General features: G+C 41.9%; 1 protein-coding gene across 1 annotated transcript; it reads right to left on the reverse strand.

Moving 5' to 3' along the window:
• Positions 1-194: 194 nt before the first annotated feature.
• LOC306953916 (merlin-like) lies at positions 195-16,567 on the reverse strand (the record flags this gene model as incomplete). The annotated part of the gene is made up of 17 exons (XM_079544936.1): positions 16,455-16,567; positions 14,972-15,097; positions 14,487-14,609; positions 10,192-10,275; positions 9,602-9,670; positions 9,300-9,382; positions 8,225-8,300; positions 7,636-7,773; positions 5,840-5,914; positions 4,874-4,987; positions 4,315-4,437; positions 3,679-3,896; positions 3,393-3,495; positions 2,518-2,645; positions 1,803-1,953; positions 1,181-1,390; positions 195-230 (listed from the first exon to the last, which is right to left on the reverse strand). Exons 1-17 carry the CDS (start codon positions 16,542-16,544, stop codon positions 195-197), a joined length of 1,947 nt encoding a protein of 648 aa, XP_079401062.1. The 5' UTR covers positions 16,545-16,567.
• Positions 16,568-20,824: the final 4,257 nt, after the last annotated feature.

The raw sequence follows: 20,824 nt of genomic DNA on the forward strand, positions 1-20,824 counted from the left end.
CACTGGCAGTTTTAGTGCTCCCAGCTCATGTGACCTGCTTGGAAGCCAAATGGCACTGCTACCTATTGATCCACATCTCTGTGCTGATGGCTGTCAGGAGACAGAGCTGCACCAGCGTTCTCATGTGGGTGCATTTTGTGGCAGCCAAACAGATGCCATCAGGTTCCACCAGTCTGGTAAGGAAACGAGGCTCTTCAAATGTAGATCACATCTGAGTCATGCTGCTGAACCTACATGCAAAGCAAATGGGAAAAATTAGTTCTGCTCTGAACTCCTACTGAAACAAAACCTATTTTGCCTTGGTCCAATTTCTCCTTTTCATCTGACCAGAGTCTTCTACAAGATGCCTTCTGATGGCTTTATCTTCCCTCTTGAAACAGATCTATTTGCCTTAGCCTTGCATGGGGTCAGGTTAGTCTTAAAACATTTGTTATTTGCAATAGAAAGAACAGCTTTCTCAGTTGTTGCTACACTGAACTGTTTTCCTTCTAGTTTTAAGCACACAACCCCAAAGGTTCAGGCCTTGAAGGTTATATGCTACAACCTCTAATTGATCCCGAAAACCCCCAGTTTTGTTTATTAAAAAACATCAGGGTTTCTTTACTCCCAATATTTCACTGCCGGGAGAAAGCTGACTTCTTTCCAGCTGCACAGGACTGTGCATTCCTACAGTTCTTGAACACACTGCATCTATTCTTCACTCCAAGCAAGAAGAAAAATGGGTTGACTTTATTCTGTAAGACCAAATTCATTATTTCTATAGGATTCTTGCTCTAAATTCTCTCAGAGCACATCCTCATTTCCAAGCCTAGCTGATATAAATAAAGTTTAACAAATTCTACTGCACATGGGCATCGCTTTCATTTACCAAGACTTAAAGTTTTGTATTCCAGCTTTGATCACAAAGGAGAAAAAACAGGTGGCCTTGAAGTTACAGAGTGGTGCTTCAATGAAGGCGCTCCACAGTTGTGGAACAGCCATGCTTTGTGACCTGTTGTTTGAGGGGCAGAGAGAGTTGGATAAAACAGCCCCATCTGTGGAACTGTTTGTGGTTAGACTTGATGATCTTGAAGGTGTTTTCCAACCTGAGCAATTCTATGATTCTATAAAGCCAACCACACTTTATTACCCTGAACTCTAAACCTCTGATCAATATTTGGGAATTTACTTATCTGCTTACCTTTACAATCTGTTTTCTGGTTCCTGTGCCCACACTGTTGGCAATCAAGGAATTGGTTTGAAGAGATGACTTCTGCACTGGCACTGTGTGTTGGATTTTGTTGGTACAAGGCCAGCTGCTTGTAGGATTTAACGAGTAAGCAGGGAAAGGCCTATGAAGATTTACATCTGATGAATCGCCAGTTTCAAAGGTTTTCATCCACGATGGGATCTTTAAAAGAAAAGAGCACGTGGAAATTTAATGCCCTCTCTACATCAACATTTATTAAGCCAAAAAGAACATAAAATGCATTGCCAGAGAATATAGGTCATCCTCCCTCAGTTTTTCCATCCTCCCTTCTCTCTGAAACAATTTACTCAGGGTCACTTTTATTATATATGGAACAACATGGAAAAGCAAAGACAGCCCTTATCCTTGCCCTGGTTTGGGAAGAGTGTTTGTGTATATAACAAGAAACTTCTGACCAAAATCTGAGTTTAGTTCTTTGCTGCTTGAATAAAAAGAAAGCCACAACTTTTACAATAGATCAATAGCAACCACAAAGCACATGAATGAGAACGTGATGCAAACCACGAGAGACCACACTATACTTAAAGAAGTGGCAGGAATTTAGGTTACATACATTTCCTAAGGAGCGATCCAAGGATCCCAACACTTCATTCCAGTGAGAGTAAAGCCCAGACTGTTTTTCTTCTAGTTTCAAAGCATGAATTTCAGACTTCAGTTCTTTCAGTCGATCTTCAAATTTTTTGCTCTTTTCTAAGTAATCTAGCCTGTATTCCACACATCAGAGACAAAAAGCTTACTAGCACAACAAAGCTCAATAATGAGATAAGGAGAGGAGATCTTAGCATAATTTTGCCTATGCATACATAGGCAAAATTGAGTCTGTTACATGTCAGCCTCACTTCTCTGCTCCAGTGAGAAGGAAGTTCACTTCAAACCCTCAGTATTCACTTTCTAACCAAGAATTTCCCTCTAGACCAGGAGGAAAAGGCTGTGAATCAAACCAATACCACACTCTAACACTAGAGGGAAACTTCTGTCCTCTAATTTGCAAACAACTTTGTGCTTGACATAATAGTCTTTAAGACAAGAGGGTTCTGGACCTGTCATGATTTGATGCCACCACGAAACTCTTTCTGTGTATAAAACAGCAAGTCTTACAGACACATAACCTGCACCAGTTCAGTAAAGGACCTCCAGTCATACCTACAACAAGAAGACTGTCCTGAGGTGTTAAAGATATGACCTGTTGATTCCCAAAGAATTTTTCTTTTCTGTACTTTCCACAGTTAATATATTCTTCTTTATTTACACCACAAGTATATTGATACCTCTCTCGCTCTATCTCGAAGGACAGTCTCTTGAGGTCAATGTCCTTCAAATCCAGCTTGATGGACCCTTTGTCAAAGTTGGCATCTCTGCTGTCAGTTGCAAAGTAGTGTGGATACTTGACCATGTGCTGAAAGAGGCAAAACAAGCACTGTTGGTAGGATGTGACCGACTTTGGATTTCTCACCAGCTTCTTCAAGAGTGCCATGCTGAGGCGTTCCATGAGGTACCATAGATTATGAGAAACAAATGTTCCTGAAGTCCTTTCCATCTACCTGCGTGGCCCCAGATGAACTGCCACAGTCCACAAGCCTGATCCAAATGCAGAGAAATATCTGGACTGCAGTGTTCCTTATTTCTAGCTAAAATGGAAATTCATTCTCAGAAAGAGTGAAGCAGAAGAGCAACTGGGGGCACACAGCCCTAGCATTACCTTCTTGCTTTGTCTGAAGACACTCACGTGCATTTCACATGTCAGGACAACACAGCTGGTTCAGTACAACCACCTTCACAACATACTGCCTGACTGAGATGGCACAGAGTCAGCATCAGGCATGAATGCAGGCAAGACCATCTCTGCTCCCCAGTTAAACAACACCTGGTTGTTAATAACTGGTTTTGGTTTTGGTTGGTTCAGTTTTTGGTGGTGGTGGTTTTGCTTTTTAATATTTGCCTCATCTTTAACTTCCAGGTTCAATGCACTGAACAAATTTAACTTCAATTGCAGTTATACTGTGTTCAATCAGCAACTGGTCCTGTAGGTGTTTGTCCCACAGCTAGATGGAACGTGACACAACCTACTTTGGTGAGGCTACAAACGCGCAATCAATATCTGATTATCTCCCAAGATGAAGTGGTGCCCAGAACAGAAACTTACAGGATAATTGAGCCTGGTTATGTCAAAGAGTTTTTGCTTTGCTTTCCGTTCAGCCTCTCTGGCTTCATGCAGATCTTGTTTCAGATGCTCCGCTTCCTTGGCTCTGCAAAACAAGTATTCTGACATGAATCGTTGGTGATTTTCAGTATAGAGACAGAGCACAACAGACCTTGGGAAAAGTCCCTCCCTGCTCTCACCCCCACACTCCTGATTTGACTAAAATAGCATTCTCTCCATTTAAGCAACTCAGGAGGGGCCACACAATCCCAGCTCAAGCAAACCTAACCTCCGGTCAGACTCCTTCACCAGCTTCACTGCTATCAATTCTGCCTCCCGCATCTTTTGCTCCATCAGCCGTTTCTCCTCCTTGGTTTTCAGAGCTGTTATCTCCAACCTCTGTCGCTCTTGCTCTGCTTCTGCAGCATTCTGGGCCAGCAGTTTCGCCTCTTCTTCTGCAATCTGAGCTTTCTCAGCCAGCAGCTCTGCAGCTTCCTGGGATCGAAGCTAAGAGGAAACAATTTGTTGTAGTTACCTTGCCTAGCATCTTCAATTTCATCCTTGAAGTCAATCAGGAAGAAGATGTTTTTGTCAACAGGTCAAGGGATAAAAATGTTAATCCTTAAAGTAAAAACAGTTGAAGGGTTTGGTATTACTCCACTGCTCTAGAATTTCTTATCTTCTGTCCTGCCTCTCGTCTCTAACAGCAAAGAGACCGTTGTTCTGAGATGGACAGAGACATCAACCAAAAACTGACAGAAGTCGATCCCTCCAGCTGTCAATGCCAAATGCAACATGCACCACAACGTTACTTACTTCAGAAACTCTCCAGCTTTGTGTAAGCCACAACTTCTAGAAAAGAAAAGAGCTCCCAAACCAAGAAAGCCCTTCAAGCACAGGAATATTCAGCTGGCGTGCTACTCACCAGGGCCTCATTGGCTTGCCTGGCTTCGTCTTCCAGCTGGAAAAGTCGCCTTTCCAGCTCTTCTTTGGCTCGCTCAGCTTCTTCTCGGAGCTGCTTCTCTCTGGCCAGCCTTTGATTCTCCATCTGGAAAGAGAAATACCACATTTGTGGGTTTGCAGCAGAGTCGCATCTGGGGCTGAGGCAGCATGAGAAACTAATCTAACAGAGGATGGACTGCTCTCAAGCTGGTGAGCTGACATTCAGCAGGGATGCCGTGCTGAAGCTACTTACACTTTCAGCAGAAATGAACTCCACTAACTGGTAACACCAGTTATTGCAGACTGCTGAGAGAATGCTTGGATCGATCTGCTGTGTCCCCAGATCTTTCTGATCACCTATTTGGTTTCACAAACATCACTTACATCTTCAGATGCTGCATACACACACAGAGCTGTTCCCACACTTAATTCTTCTGTGTTTTTTCACCTCCTACACACATATTGATGCAATGTATGGACAGCAAGGGCACCAGCTGGAATAATAATCAGCATTTTCAGTAACAGAGGAGCAGAAAATGTACCTTTTTTCTGGCCTTTTCTTCCCTGGCTTGTGCTTTCATTTGCTGAATTTCTATTGAATCCACTTTTCTTCTCCTCATAAATAGGTCGTGGTTTCCAATGCACAACTGCAGAATCTGGATCAAAAAGAAAAGAAGATGTGATTGTGACATAACTGTACCCCATCCAGAGGGAAAAAGAACCCCACAGCAGCCTGACAGGACAGAAGCTGACATTTCTCGCTCCAGCACAAGTGCTGGCTGTTGCTTCCCTTCCAAAGAAAGCGACATCCAGGGCAGGCTGATACCCAGATTTGTAATAGTTTAGAAAAGTTCATAACAGCTTGAGGGGCTCTCTTTCCATCCCTCATCGCTGTCTGGTTTCAGTTTCCTGAAAAAGAACAGGCAGTGGGTCCAGGCCAAGAGATAGCTGCATGGGAACGGTCACCTGTGGTGGCCCCTCCACAAGCTCAGCGAGAAATGGTCCAGCCACTCTGGCTGTGCTAGGAAGCAGCCAGGGATGACAGAATGAACCAGCTGATTAGGACCCTCTTCTTGTTGCTCCTCTCAGAAATATAGACACAGAAGTCAATTAAGTACCCACCAGGAGTCAGATAGGCTGATGCCGCAGTGGATTTGCCCCTTTCATAAAAGCATAAAGGTTGGAAAAGTCCTCTAAGATCATCAAGTCCAACCATCACTCCATCCCCACCATGCCCACTAACAACATCCCTCAGTGCCACATGTACTACACCTCCCCTTCCTGTACCTGCATTTCCCTTTGCAATTTGGGCCTTCCTTCGCATCTCACTTTTCACCCAACATCTCCTCTGCCAACACGGAGAGAAGACAACCATACACACCCTGCCTTCCCAGACAAAAGAATCCTATGGAAAACATGTGCTGAAATTCAATGCTCCCTGGCCTCTGCACAGGTTTACAGCTCAGTATTGCCAGCCCAGTTTTAGAGGAGGAAAACAGGACACTTACCAATTTGTTTACCTTGAGCTGAGAGGAAAAGAACTTGAAGACTTCTGCTTTTTTGTCAAGAGGTTTAATGGTTAACTGTTCAGATAGAAGGGGAAAAAAATGAGAGGAAGCAGTGAAAAGGAGGAAAAACAAAGCTGAAGCTATTAATACTTATGCAAACTTTTGCCCATCTCCATTTCTCTCCAGGGAAGCAGCGATTTATGCCACAAACACAGGGAGAGTGATTCCAAGTACTTTGCTCACAAGAATCAGAACCAGGGCTGCTCTCTTTATACAGGCCATTTGGGAAGATAAAGCCTCCCACAGAGCCACATCTCATGCCAGTTTGGATGATATTTTTCATAATAGTACCACCTGTGCCTTGCAAACTGTACTGAGAACACTGGAACACGCACTGGCTAACAGGAAAAACAGAATGCATTGCTAGGAATCTGACTTCTGGGTATAAAGTAAGGCAGATGTCAAACCCCAATCTGAATCCCAAACCATTTCAGGTGCAAACGAAGCATATCACAAAGGCCTGAAGGATTTGTTCTTCTGACCATGAGATAGCACTACTAGAGCTCCTGCCTTCTCACATTTTCACTGCTATCTCCCAGGCTGTTTCCAGAAGAGATAAAAGGTTTTTCATGCCGCCAGGTCAGTATGCACTGTTTTACTTTACATGCTGCGCTGGGTTTGGCTGCATAATAAAAAACAGCCCCATTCTTTAAGATCCTTCTCTCTGTGACTCATGAGTTAGCACTCTATTCCTGTAATTCATTTGCAATGCAGCGTATAATTTCAAGCCCTCTGAGTCACCAAGATCTTAACGTACTGCAGCTCATTTCAGCCTGCAGGTAACAACTGATGGAGTGCTCTGCCTCGCAAGGAGCAAGGCTGTGAACAAATAAAGCAGAGCTTTAATAGAGGGCTGCCCAATTCTCCAACAATAGGAAGTTATTCACAGACCAGAGGGGAAATTTAAAGTCAAGGAAATGAAATTCTTCAGAGATAGAGCCCTCCTGTAGGCTGCCCTGCCTGCTGTATGCACGTGTCAGTCCAGGCAGCAGATCTCATCCTGTTTTTTGAGTTGTTGTTTTGTTTTTCAGGAGACCCAAAGAAAGAAACGAAAAGACCATGCTGTCCTTTGGCTGACAAATTCCTGGTATGCTGGTGCTGATGTGATTTTCGGGTTTTGTTTTTCTGATTACAGCCTTCCATGTAGCCACACAGTTTGAAAGAACTCCAAATTTCACCCATTTCCCACCGTGCTTTCTACAAGTAGAAGATGGGCTCCAAAATCTCAGTGGAATTGGCTTGGAAGGGCAGTGCTGAAGGCTGAAACCATGCACTGATAAACTGGAAAAATTCAGGCAGAGAAACGTACATCTCCCTGCATGCCTCCGCTTGCCAGTGTGCTTCAGACCTCATTTGCAGGGATAACTTCAGCATGCAAAAATGGCATTAAGTCTTTATGGATCATCTAATCCCTGCTGAGGTAACTGAACTCAGCCACGGCTGACGTTCATAATATCTATCTTTTATGGAGACCAACTTGTTTTGCAAAGGAGAAGCAGCAGGGAAGGAACCAGAAAAGTGGGCTCTCTCTGGAGAGCTGAGAGCAGCCCTGGGCTCTTAGGGGAGCCAAGATTACGCAGCACATCAGAAGGACAAGTTAGTTTTCGTAACAAAGCTCCCTAGGATTTTCCCCCTCCCCCAAATTATTTAAACAGAGACTGCTTTCAGCCTGTTCCAAGAATCCCAGTCCACACCCTCGCCCATATTAAAAGAATAATATATCAGATCCAGCCTACCTCCTTCTCACTATAGGAAATGTTTCTGATAGCACTCCACTCAAACGATTTATTTGGAGAGAACCTGTTATTAATGCTGTAGATATGAATACCTTTGGCATCAACTCCGAGCAGGAGATCGGTATGGTTTTTATTTTGCTGAAAAACAACAGATATTAATAAGCACTCCTGGTGACATTAACAACCACAGACACGAGCCACGCTTTTCTAATACACCCATATTTATTTTTATTTTTATGAAATGACTGTTTCTACAATACAGACGATGAATGCTGCCACTTTTAGTCAACAAATCCAATTCAATAAAGCAGCTCAAACTTCTCGTTTATTTCTCCTTCTTCCCATGACATACCCAGAGCCATTCAAGAACTTAGTGCAATCACAGAGCAGAACCTTTGCTGTTCTATCCACCTACTCTATCAGCAGGCAAGCAAACCAAAGCAAACCAAAAGAGGACAGTCGCTACAGAGCCTCCATACAGCAGAGAACAGCAGAACTCAGGAATGCCAGCTCCAGACTGCCTGAAGGATTTTAGAACAGCGCTACCATCACCTGCAGCAATTGCAAACTGCTCAAATACAGCACTTACAGCAATGGGAAAATAATTGACACCATACATTTCCAAGTCTTGGGCAATTTTCAGGTAGTTCATCTCAGCTTCATCCCTAGAGAATAAGGCGATGATTACACTTGTGTCCAATCTCTCTGTCCTAACTGACAGTATATTTCCCGCTTCAAAAAGAACGGCCATTCTAGACCTTTGTACTTTCTTTAATCTCACTGTCTTACTCTCAACAGAAAAGGGAATATAAAAACACCATCTCTAAAGAAGACAAAGCTGTATCTATTTTGATCTGAGTCACATACAGCGCGATCTTTACTAAAATTCAAGTCCAGTCTTATCCTTGTGGGTTAATTTTGCCACTCCAGCATCATCACTTCTTGGAGACATCCTCTACCACTATTTTCCTTATATTCGCTTCGGGAAGCAAAGCTGGTTGAGAAATTCTAAACAGTGCTTTGGGCTGAGTGCAAAGGAGCTAAGCCTCTCCACTCACTGTTGTTTTCCCTCCAAATGGAGGCATCAAGTCTTGAGGAAAATATTCAGGAAAGATAGTGCTAGCGTAGGAGAGCCAATAAAAAACTGAACTGAAATCACAGGACTGGCTGGCTCTGGTGCCAGCAGCTCCCACCTCATGTTTAATTGAATTTCCAGGTACTCTGAATGTGTTAGAAGCAGCTGAACATCCACATGGAGTAGCACCAAAATTCAGTCCTGGAACTACGGCTCGATGCCCGTGGTGCTGTGGTATCCTCCTAAGTACGCTGACAGCTTTTTGAACCATTATTTTAATCATTGTTATTATTTATTTTACAGGGTATAAAATACATCAGATTTTAGACTCTTAGGTTGTGAAGCTCTGTGAAAGCTCTCAACTTCAAAGCTAGTCCAGTTTACAAGCACATGGTGCCCTATGTGCAATGATACTTCTACCCTGGGGGAATGGATTTTTTTCCCCTTTCTTAAGAAGCAAAGCTCCTAGCAGCATAGCCTGCAACCCTGTATCTCTTTGCTCAGTTACAAAAACCAAATTTCACTGAAGGCCGCAAAGAAGTGGTTACTGAGCGATACAGGATTTCCAAAAAATGAAATTATTTCATACCTGGCAATACCCCTATGCTCAGCATACCAAGCAGTAATCTTTTCTTCCCACATCTCTGCTGTCAGCTGATACTGCCTGAGGACCTACGGAGGAAGGAAGGAGGCAGATTTCATTTGAAGACACAAATACGTGTGCTGCCTCTCCCAGGCACTGTGAATGCAGCAGTGAGTTCACAGCTCAGCCACTTCGCCACATGCAAGGCAAACAATCAGTTCCTATTGCTCTAGTTAGACCCAAAGCTGCACCTGCTCTGCAGCAAAGGGGAGATGCAGATTTTGGTTTTATACATAATACAGACTTACCCTTTTGGGTAAAAGTTCATCATGGGCAAGAAAGCCTGGCTCGTGAAAGTTTGGGTCGTAGTCACCATACTGTGCCAAGGGAAAAGAAAAAAGAGACTTCAGTTTGTTAGGTACAGATTGCTGAAGGACTTGATGGCTGCAGTTTGATGACACAAAGTTTGGTTTGGTTGTCCCATACAGTGTGAGGACAAGAAAACAGGCTCCCCTCATCTGAACCATGGGCTCTTGGTGGCACAAAGGTAACCATGCTCTGAAAGATGCTAAAGAATACTGCCCTGCCACTGCGCAGCACCTCTGAATCCAGGGACATTTTTATAACAGGGGATAACTCCAACTGGGAGAAAAATTATATTAAAATGCTAGATGCAAAGAAATCCCAGAAAACTATGAAAGCATTGCATAAAACAGCAAACTAATTTCTTCTCCAAACCCTTGTAATGGTAATCTAATGGCATCTAATGCTTTTTTTCCCAGCAGCAGTTGTGCCTCCCAGCATGACCCAATCTAACAGCAAAGTTTAGCACTTGAGTATTTTACGTATCACACTCTATGTGTGTTTGGCTAAAATATGAGCACTGCTATGCACAAACCTTGGCTTGAACAGCATAAGAAGCCAGTAAAACTGTTGCCTCTGGAGAACAATAGATTTCCTCATCCAGTATCTGTTTCTTAACCTAAATTGGGGAAAAAATAGGAGCAAGTTAAAGAAGCAGCTCAAAGTCAGGGCTTACGTCAGGCTGACATGAAGTCAGACATGCCCAGACTGTAAATTGGCACCAGTTATCACCATTACAAGATAACAGCAACAATAAAGTGACAGTCAGAAACTTAGGAAACCTTAGCATTACATTATATATAGATATGTACACACACATATTTAAGACCTTTAGGAAGTTGAATGTCTTAATTCCAAGTTCACAGCAATGCAGTGGGCTATCTCCCACATTAATGCAGGGAGGCCCTTCCAACTCAGGATATTCAATGATTCTATGAACTGTTATATTTTCAATCACATTGCTCAATTTAAAGTGAGAGGAAAAAGCCTTTCTCATAAATTGGTGGAGGATATTTTAGGTCTCATGTCATTAAGCTTTTTGCTTTAGATTCTCCATACAGGCAGAACTGTGGACCTTTCTCATGCTCCCTTTTATTACCAACTCATTACCCAGAATGAAGCTGTAACGATTTTACCTTCAGCACTGAGCAATGATACAGAAGCTACTCAGATATTAAAAACCATTCTACTAAATGTGCTATACCAAATAGTGATTTGACTTGCCACCTAAAAGAGCATCAAAGGGCTACATAATCATAAGCACAAAAGAGTAGCTTTGCTACAAAACACACAAAAAGCACCTTTGCAACGCAAAAAATATCCAAGTTTTAGGTCAGAAGGGACCTCTGGATGTCACCTGGTCCAGGCAGGTCCAACCAAATGGGACTGTGTCACAGCTAAGGGCTGTGTCCAGCTGCATTTTGAGTGGCAACAGATGCATTATACTGAAAAGCATTAAGAGGATCTTTCCAAGCTTCCTAGCAGGACGGAATAAAGGACACCCCACAAAGGCAAAACTGCCTCACAGCACATTAGATTTATTCAATTACAGCGGTCTATGCACAACATAAACACAGGGCTTATAAATAAAAGCAGTATAAGCCGTAGAGAGTCTGTTAGCTTTCTTTTTGTGTAAGTAATCTATGGTGCCAGCATAATCAGAGGTAACAGTTCATACAAGGTTGCTTGATTTTAAATCCATCGGGTAATTCTACCTGGAAACCCAAAGGAGGAAGAAGAAATTAATCTTCGCAAATCCGCCTCTCAGATATAACATCCTTGGCCCATTAACAAGCACAAAGATAAGAAAATTTTGCATAATGCACAGTCTTATACTTTTCTAAAGAAGAAAAATTACTCGAGATAGCACCGAGTTGCCTTTACAGACACATTTAGGAACTGGAGGTACGGTGAACTGAAATGAACCATCAAGAAAGTTTTTCTTTATATTCAGTCTCTGGTAAGCACAATATATGAACCTGAGTTATAGCAGAGGGAAAATTCTTTCAAAGCTGTTAAAATGGAAAGAATGAAAACACTTCTCTTCCAAATTGGAAAGCTCCAGCATTCATATTCCATGGTGCAAATAATACATTTCAGAATTGAGAACGACTTGAGACAAATACCCTGCAACTGTCTGGAGGTCTTTGGTTTGGTTTTGGGTCGTTTTGTTGTTGGTTTTAATCAATTCTATAAATACAACTTCCTTGTAAAAGGAGCAAATTATCCAAACGTTAAAGAAAACTTAGCTTTAGAGATTCACATTTATTCACAGCCTTGACAAAAAGACATTATGCTATATTAATATGCAAAATCTGAAACAGGAGGATTGCAATCTGTAGGCATCCAGATGTCAGTACATGTCCTCCTGTTAGCATCCAGGTGTGATCTGAAGTTCTTACAGTCAGGAAACTTTGCAAGTTTCAATTTGTTCCTGTCTTGTTTTTCTACTTTGGAATGAGAAGAATTTGCTAATTATACGTCTGCTAGTCGAGGCAGGTTCAAGGAGAGAAAAGTGAAATCAGGATTAAAAGCCTAGGAAAAGTGTTCTGCCCCTCTCATTCCTTTCCAAACTTGGCTTAAAAAACAAATCCCTGAATGGTTAAGGGTTCTAGATGAAGTTTTAATTACTGTATTAACCCCTGGATTAACAGTATTTCCCCATCACTTCGCTAGCACATCCTCCTCAGGGAACCAGTGTACGTACACCGTTTATTTACAGATGCAGACTGACTTTATTCCATAGTCCAATCTACTTGCACAGACACATACTGCTGACAGATACCAGAACAAAGCAACACAGTAGAAGGCTGCAAGAGCCAGAAAATTCAGAAATTCAGAAGAGAAGCTGGAAGGCACAGATGTTGGGGCAAAAAGCAAGTGACCATCCAAACCTCAGTGCCTGTACACCTACTGTTACAGCTGCAGGTAACTGAGGTTACTGCTCTTTAGCAGTGGCTCCCCTCTTCTAGGCTGATGCACCTTTATTTTTATTTTTTTAATTGTTTATTTACTTTATTTATATAGATAACTACTTTTTATGGAGGTCATAGAACACTGAATTTCTGTGTTTCTGTGAAATGCCAGTGGCAAACAGGAAAGCTGTCTCTGCAAGGCTGTGAGCATCAATGCATGCATGGGGTTACTGTTATTATTTCTGATGGCTTCTGTTCCATGGAATTTTTTTAACTTTGCAAAACCCACCATGGTACTTACAAAGGACAGGTTAGGAGGTTCTTGTTTTCTAGTGATTATGCCTTCTATAGTCTCATACAACAAGACCTCCCAGTAACCACTTGGGCTGCTTTTAGGAGCTCGGGAGTTTTAGTTCCAGGGATAAACTGCAGTCATGAGTCTTGTTCCATCTGCAGTTGATACAGGTAAAAAAGCCTTAATGTCCCTTACTATTTATCACTATTCCTTCCCTCTTCCTCACCTTCACAACTGCCACCACAATTGCTTGTGTAGGCACTCCATAGGTTCATACAGTTAATAGCAGATCTTTTCTAGATCTTCTTGTTGTGAAAGAACTAGGTTAGGGAATGGTTACTTAGGACTTAAGCAGATCTAGGAGGACTATGACAAGCTTTCAAGACTCTCTTCATCCAACATTAGCTGCAGCCAGAGGAGTCCAGTTGATGCAGGCCTCAAAACAACTCTTAAAGCCGATAAAAAGGAGGGTTTCACCTGATACTAAATCACCACTGACCAGTTAGGGGATACACCTTAACACAGAATGGCTTGAGTTGGAAGGGATCTTAAAGCCCATCAAGTCCCAACCCCAGTCATGGGCTCGTTGCCCCCCCAGCAGATCAGGATGCCCAGGGCCCCATTGAACTGGAACTTGTGCATCTGTAGGGATGGGGAACCCACAGCTCTTAGGGCAAACCTGGAGAAATTCAGTCCCAGACTGACAACTGGGGGCAGTACTCTGTAAGCATAGGAAGTCTGGTAAAAAATCTGTGGTCACTAATTTACATAACTAATTTACATAACTGATCTGTTTTTATTTTATTTATTTATTTATTCCCATCTGAAACCTTATCAGCGTACAGAATAAGCATCTCCAAAATGTTTGGTTTTGCAGCCTTCTCTCCATTAGCTTCAAAAACAAAGTCCTCCAGGCAGTCCAGCCTAGAATGAACTGTTTCCTATTTTTAATAAAGACTACTAGAAGTTAAACAAGTCTGAAGTATCCAGATGTGGAATTGGCACCAAAGTTGCTGAACCAGTGATTGAGCACCTGGTGTGAAGGCAGAGCCAACTCAGGGGGGCTCAGGTGCAAGCCATCTACCTGAGTGACCAAAAAGGCATGGAGCCAAGATCCACCCCTTCCCAGATCTCATTTAAGGGTTGGTGAGGTGCTCTTGGTGGAGATTCCTGCATATCTAAGGGATTCTAAAGGTAAGTAGTTCTTTTCCTTCATTTCTGTATCTGTGGCTGCTGTATTTGGATTTGTTCTCATTTGCAGTAGCCAAAGACTTTGCTACCCCACTATTGTTGTGGTACTTTCCATCCTATTACAGTGTGAAAAGTTGTTTACGCAAAACTGCAGGTCCCTGTAATTTAACTCCCATTCTCTAGCACAAACAGTAAGAAGCCATTATGAGAACAAAACCCTTGCAAAAGTCAAACACTCAGCTTACCAGAATGTGAGACCATAGTGTCTAGGAGAGATGTTTGTGTTTCATAAAAATGAGGTATTTACAGGGACAGTGATACAACTGAAACCAGCAGAGTCATTCTGAGATTAAGAGCAGCCAACAAAATCAAATACAAAGGGACTAGGATGAACATACAAGGATTTCAAGGTTTAAAAACATTCCTGACCTGAAGAAAGAACAAATGCTGGGTAATTTCCTGTAACAGCTCCTCTTCTACCTTCTCTGGGTAGAATTTAGCCAAAAAATGAAAGCTAATGGGGTCTTCTTTAGGGATTTCTTGATCTAAAACCTGTTTAAAGATAAGAAATCAGCAGTGAGAATAGCACAGAGACATTTCAGAATAACATTATCTGGTTTCTGATTTTGGTCTGTAATGTGGCTAATGCGACCTGTTCATAGTTCAGAAGGGCAGGCAATGAAGTAGTGCATTAACAGTAAGGGCATGTGGTGGTGATTGGTGGGTGACACTTCAGACCAAACTGTGTACAAATAGACTGATTAACACTATGAGATTCAGTCCTAAAGCCATATATCATCCAGAATTATGGGTTGTCGCTTAACCCGTTCCTTTAAATCTTGAGCTTAAAAAAAAAGACAAAGAAGTCCTTCAAGAGCAGAAGATGGCTAGGTTACCATTCCTGTTTTGTATACCTTTTTGTCCATCTTTAACCAGGTGCACATTCCCTTCATTGTGTACTGCAAGCCAAAGAACCAAGTCTCCCTTAAGCCAAGTGCTCGGCACACCAGGTCAAACAAATCCTTCCCCTTCCACTTCATCTGGAAGAGAAAAAGGAAAATTAAGCAAAATAGATTTATCTTGAATGATCTTGCTGTCTTTTAGGCAGGCAAACCAGGTTATTTGTTTTTTCTCCCAAGAAATGTTATCACACCTTTAGCTTTCTGATGAAACACACCTAAAACTGCCTACAGCAAAGGCACGATAGCTGTAATGCTCTACTTCCTTTCCTCCAAGTGCTCAAAGCTGCAGTCATTTAATCACAGCATCGGGTACTTTATGAGCAGAGGGAATGAGGGTTGTACTGCTGATCTCTGAGGATGTGGTGAAGTTTTATTAATATTTGTAAAAATCTTACTCTACATTTTAGACAAATGAGAGAGTCTGGAGAGTAGGTCAGGGGAAATCAAAGGGGCACAGAGCAGAAATGCCAAACAATCAGAGCAAATCTATCTTTCAGACACCTCAGCTATTTCAGTGGCAACGAGCCAAGCCTTTATGCTTCTCTGACATAAATGAGCAGGAGCTTGTCTTCTAGGGGTAGGACTGAATGCATAGTTTAGCCAGGATTGTTTTTTAATCTGGTATTTAAAAAAAAAAAAAGGCAACTTAATAGAGGAGATGCAGAATGAGAGTAATTTACTGCCCAGCTACACAGAAAACAAACTTTGTGTGTGTACTTTGGGACATTTAATTGCAGTATCTCACTTTTCATTGAAGAGCCTGCACATCTGTTTCTTCTATCTGGCCACATATTAAAAGATGATTTTGTCTCATCGCATCATCGGTCGCTAAACTTAATGGCAAAAAAATAAACTTTTGGGCACTATTTGGATGGAAAGCAGGGAATCAACCCAAAAAGAAAGGAGTACTCGGAGAGAAGGGAAAGAGAGCAAAGGAAGGAATATATCAAGCTGGATTTGTTAACAAGGACTCTGAGCTCTAAACCAAGATTTCCAAATTCTTTATTTTCACCATTCTGTCTGCAAGTATTCTACATCCATAATTCACAGAAACACACTGCCTGTGATTTATGTGCTTTGTCTGAGTGACCTAATAAACTAAATGCTAAATGCCCCACAAGGCATTCAACTCATTAGAATTGCCAGATCCAATAGACATCAGTTTTCTAACAGCCCTTCTTTAAATACTTGCACATTTTTCACTTTTGTTGGATATTAGGAATTAATCTTATTAATGAATCTGATGCAGCCCAACTCATCCATCAACTGAACACTTGCTACTTTTGGATTCTTCCATGTTGTTCTACAGTGGTGCTTTCTGCTGCCCGACTGACTGGAGAGCCATAATGAATAGAAGCATCTTAGTTTGAGTTGGGACAAACAATTCCTCCCAGCCGAAAATAAGATCAGAAGAGTTTCTCATGGGGACTCTTACCTCACAGCTGAACTCCATCTCAGCGTCCACCGTTATAATCTTGACTTTAAAAGTCTTTGGTTGTTTCTTCTTCAGGCCTCGGATAGACATATTTTTTTCAGTTCACAAGGACAGCCACACCTGCAACCAAACATTGCTGCATTAGGGGCTAGGAATTCCAGTAACATTTTTGTGGCTAGATAGGTAAAGGAGGGTGAGAAAAATCTTCCTTGCCTTCACATTAAATGCTTCAGTGGAAGCTTTGCTTGTAAATAGAGCTACAGCATACAGCAAAACCTTACTGTATCAAATGCAACTCAATGCTTTTCCATCACTTATGACTCTCTGGGTAACCAACCTACTGAATTCCATCACATTACGAGATCTTAAATCCCTGAAATTATACAAATACCAGGAATAAATATATGCAGTGAAATTAAGCTGAATTTACCAATTTCTCTTGGCGATACAAATGCACAACAATGAAAGCTATTTAGAACAATATTTTTCCAGCAGTTTTTCTTCTGAAGTGAAATTAATTCAATTTTGAAGCAGCCTACACAATATCCTTTCGTAAATTTTACATTCTAAATGCAATTGACTACCATTAAAAAAAAAAACAAGCAACATGCAATTTCCATTGCCACGAGGGGTTTGTGGATACCAGGCAAACCAAATGCTGAAAGTTGGGGTTAAACGATTGTGGGAATCAGCACTGTGCAATCCTCAGGTGGTTATATGTGAGCACAAGAAGTCAGCCTGTAAAATTTTCATCTTTTTTTTTTTTTCTTTAAAAAAAGAAAAGCTTTATAAAATTAACAGCTCAGACTCGCACAACCCAGTTAGTACCTGTGAAATATATGGGCCAGGAAGAGACTGAGGCATTACTGGTTTCCTACAGTGTAAGGCTATTCTAGCATGTCAGACTTCCAATCTGTCCTTAAGCAATTCCAAAATAAAGGCTTAGGTTTAAACTGAGAAGTTGCATTGGTGCCCTCCCATATTTTATAAAATACCTTGTCCCTTTCTTTTCTTTTGCAGAGCTATAAATTGGCTTGCAAACACATTGAGCGTTTTCCACTTACTTTGCACATGCCCTTTGTCCAAAAATAGCTAGATAGGAGGTAAACTGGATATAGAAGCTTTTCTTTTTGACTTGCAGGGACAGAACGGATAACTCAGGTACCAAAGCAAACAGATGTCTGCCAGTATTGAGAGCAAGAACTGGGGACAACTCAGAGTGGAGAAGATAAGCTCCGGAGGAAATTCATCTTGCTGACACCACTGAGATCAATTTGGGAGTCCTCTCCCTCCAGCTGGGGCCGTTACAGTTTCTGCTGAAGTCTTCTGTCCAGTCTGGGGCAACACAGTTCAAGAAAGATAATGGGACAACTGGGAAGAGATCCCAAATTGAGGGCTAGAAAATAATCTGTAGTAAAATGGAAAGTACTGGTTAGTACAGAGAAGGGACAAATGTCATGAGGTAGGACTGTGTCTGTTCTTTGTGACCACAGTGGTTAGGATGAGGAATAATAGACTTAATTAATTGCTGCAAGGTGCCAACAGTGCTAGAAGAGGATGATTCACACTGAAATGCATCAGAACAAGACGCTGTGCTTTAGGGATCGGCATACAGGGGAGGGCTGGACTGGCTGATCTTGGAGGTCTTTTCCAACCTCTGTGATTCCATGATCCTATCATAGAATGGCTTGGGTTGGAGAGGACCTCAAGGATCATGAAGCTCCAACCCCCATCCTATCCTATGAAGGATATCCAGGAAAATACCAAATCCTTATTCTCAGGGTAAGCCCTCGTCTCTTGGGGGAATGCTTCTTTCAAGGAGAGCAAAACAAATCTCAACTCTGAGTGCAGTTCCTCTATAATTCCAGCAACATCTCAGTGTGTGCTGTTAAGCAGAGCTCAGGTTCTTCTGCTTGGCACATGAAGGTCCTTTCAATTAAAGGGAAAGGAATGTTTTAAAACCACAAAATCACTGTAGGAGTATGGTGTAATGTGACCGCAGTAATACTGACAGGGAGGGCGTCATGTGGAAGCATCCAAACCATCAGTAACTACTCCAGCAAGTACTTGATCTCTAATCTGCAAGCTGCAGCAGAGCTAATAGCACAGCTGTTTTAACCTGTTCCACTCCAAAGCTCTTTCTTGTCTGGTTTTCCTCAAAACTGAAGGATTAATGCAAATATTTTCACCATTGGAATAGCAGTTAACGCAGTAGAACTGCAAAGCAGTATGGAATATTGGACACAAACCCTTCTTCTGTTCACCCAAGAAGAAAACCCAACGGCTGGAGGCAAAAAGAGAAGAAACTTCATAACTCATTTCTAGCACGTAAGGTAAAACAGCCAATTTAGTGAAATAGGAACTCGGAATTCAGGCCAGTACAGAACATTCTCAAAGAGCTCCATATGGAAAATGCTGAACAGATAGAATTGAACTGCTTCAGAAGAATGCACTTATTTTCTCAAAATACGACAAAAAAAAACACCAGAGCCCTTCACTTTGAAGTTCGTTCTTTCTTATATAACCTGGTTGAAATGACAATATAATTTGTTCAGTGTTTCCAATAGCTTTTCTTTTTTTCTTTCTTTCCTTTCCAGAGTTTTTATTCCATGGAAAAGTACATTCTGACTCAGTGAAAAAACATTTTTGAATATCGAATTTTCCCAAGATATGTAAGCTGCATTTTAATTGATGGTTCTGCTAAAGAAATAGAAGAGATTTTCACACTAAATAGTGCAAGTGAACATCAGATACTGCCAACATAAGCAAAAACACTTAACAGTCAGGATTTTAGAAGAACTTTTGTATAAGAGAAATCGTGCCAAATAGGGCGATCTGGGTTTGTGGTCTTTTGTTGAAGTGCATCCATCTCCAGGTATTTGCTAACTATCACAGCTTATAAGTGTGAATTGTGCATAATTTCTTTCAAGACTTGATTTTTGTCACTGAGCTGTAGTGATTTGTTTCAACTGCTGCCAGGGGCACCCAACCCTGAGATCCAGAGCAACAAAATGGGATTGAGCAGAGCATGATGTAGCTTCCCAAATGCAATATTAATCCAATAGGGGTTAATGTTGGGTAATAGGGTTGCCCAAAAGTCAATGTTTCCTGTCCATGCAGAATCTGGGAACAGACAGTTCTGAAACTGAAAGTCCACTGCTTCCTATGGAAGCTACCTATGATAAAAAGCTTTGCTTGATGAGAGGAACAGGAACACGATGAGGAATATGAGGAAAATTGTCCCAGCGCTGCCTTTCTTTGTGTCGGGGTGACATCCACCAACTCTAACTGGGTTATAGTCTCCCCTTTTCTTCCCAGGAAGAAATCAGTGCCTGTGTAAAGCGTGGGGGAAGGAAATTGGGAACAGTGAGCAATAGCCAGAATAACTGGCACGGCCACTCTTGCAGTGACTGATGCTTATCTGTAGCACAGCACTCACAGGCTGCAGGGTTACACCACTGTACTACACAGCTTATCAAAATGGGAAATAACCCCTGCATCAGCCAGTACTGCCTGTATTCACTGAAAGCAGAAACAAAGCAAATGAAACCAGTATTCCCCAAAAGCTCAATAAATCCTGAAATTGCATGTGTTACTGAAACAGTAAGAAATACATCAATGAACATGCTGCAATTAACCTTGCCATGAGTGAGAGTACTATTCCCTTTCAGTTCTGAATTTACAAGGAGAGTCTGCAGTGCTCTCCATTGGGTATTTCCCTTCACATGGCACTTGCTCTCAGTGACTGCCTAAAGTATACACACTGTAGTAAGTCAAACTTCAGTGAAAACAGATGCTTTTGGGGCACACATGAGAAGTCAATATTGCTTTTTAAGGGGAGACGTTAGTCCCTCTGTATACAGGCTAAGAATTAATGGAAATCCCAGTGTTTCATCCCCAGAAGCAGTCTATCCTTCTGGGTCCAGCACATGAACAGGGCAGCAGCTGTACCCTTTGCTAGCAAAGCCCACACAGAGAAACAAAAACCCTTGTGAGTGCAATGCAGTATAAAGAAACAAGGCTCAGGAAGCATTTTAAGAGAAACTGACATAAGATGCATCAAGTGCAAAAGTACATTAACACAGATAAACTCTCCTGTCATTGCCGAAGGATTTACTGCAGCTCTCGGTTGCGCGTTGCCCTGTTCACTGGAGTTCTCTTAGTTCTTAAGCTCAGAAAACGGAGCACACACACCATAAAGGAAAAGGGAAAGTGTTGTGGGCTTCTTACGGCTGTTTACTCCTGAGTGCATTCCTTGCACTGCCCATGGAACAGCTTAAGAATTCCCTACTTTAAAATGGGTCAGTGCTGTGAGCATTGTTCTTACCTCTCAATCAGAAAGAAGTTATCTCAAGGCACCAGTTGGAATC

The sequence above is a fragment of the Tetrao urogallus genome, assembly GCF_951394365.1.
Source record: "Tetrao urogallus genome assembly, chromosome: 20".
In the NCBI taxonomy this organism is placed as follows: Eukaryota; Metazoa; Chordata; class Aves; order Galliformes; family Phasianidae; genus Tetrao; species Tetrao urogallus.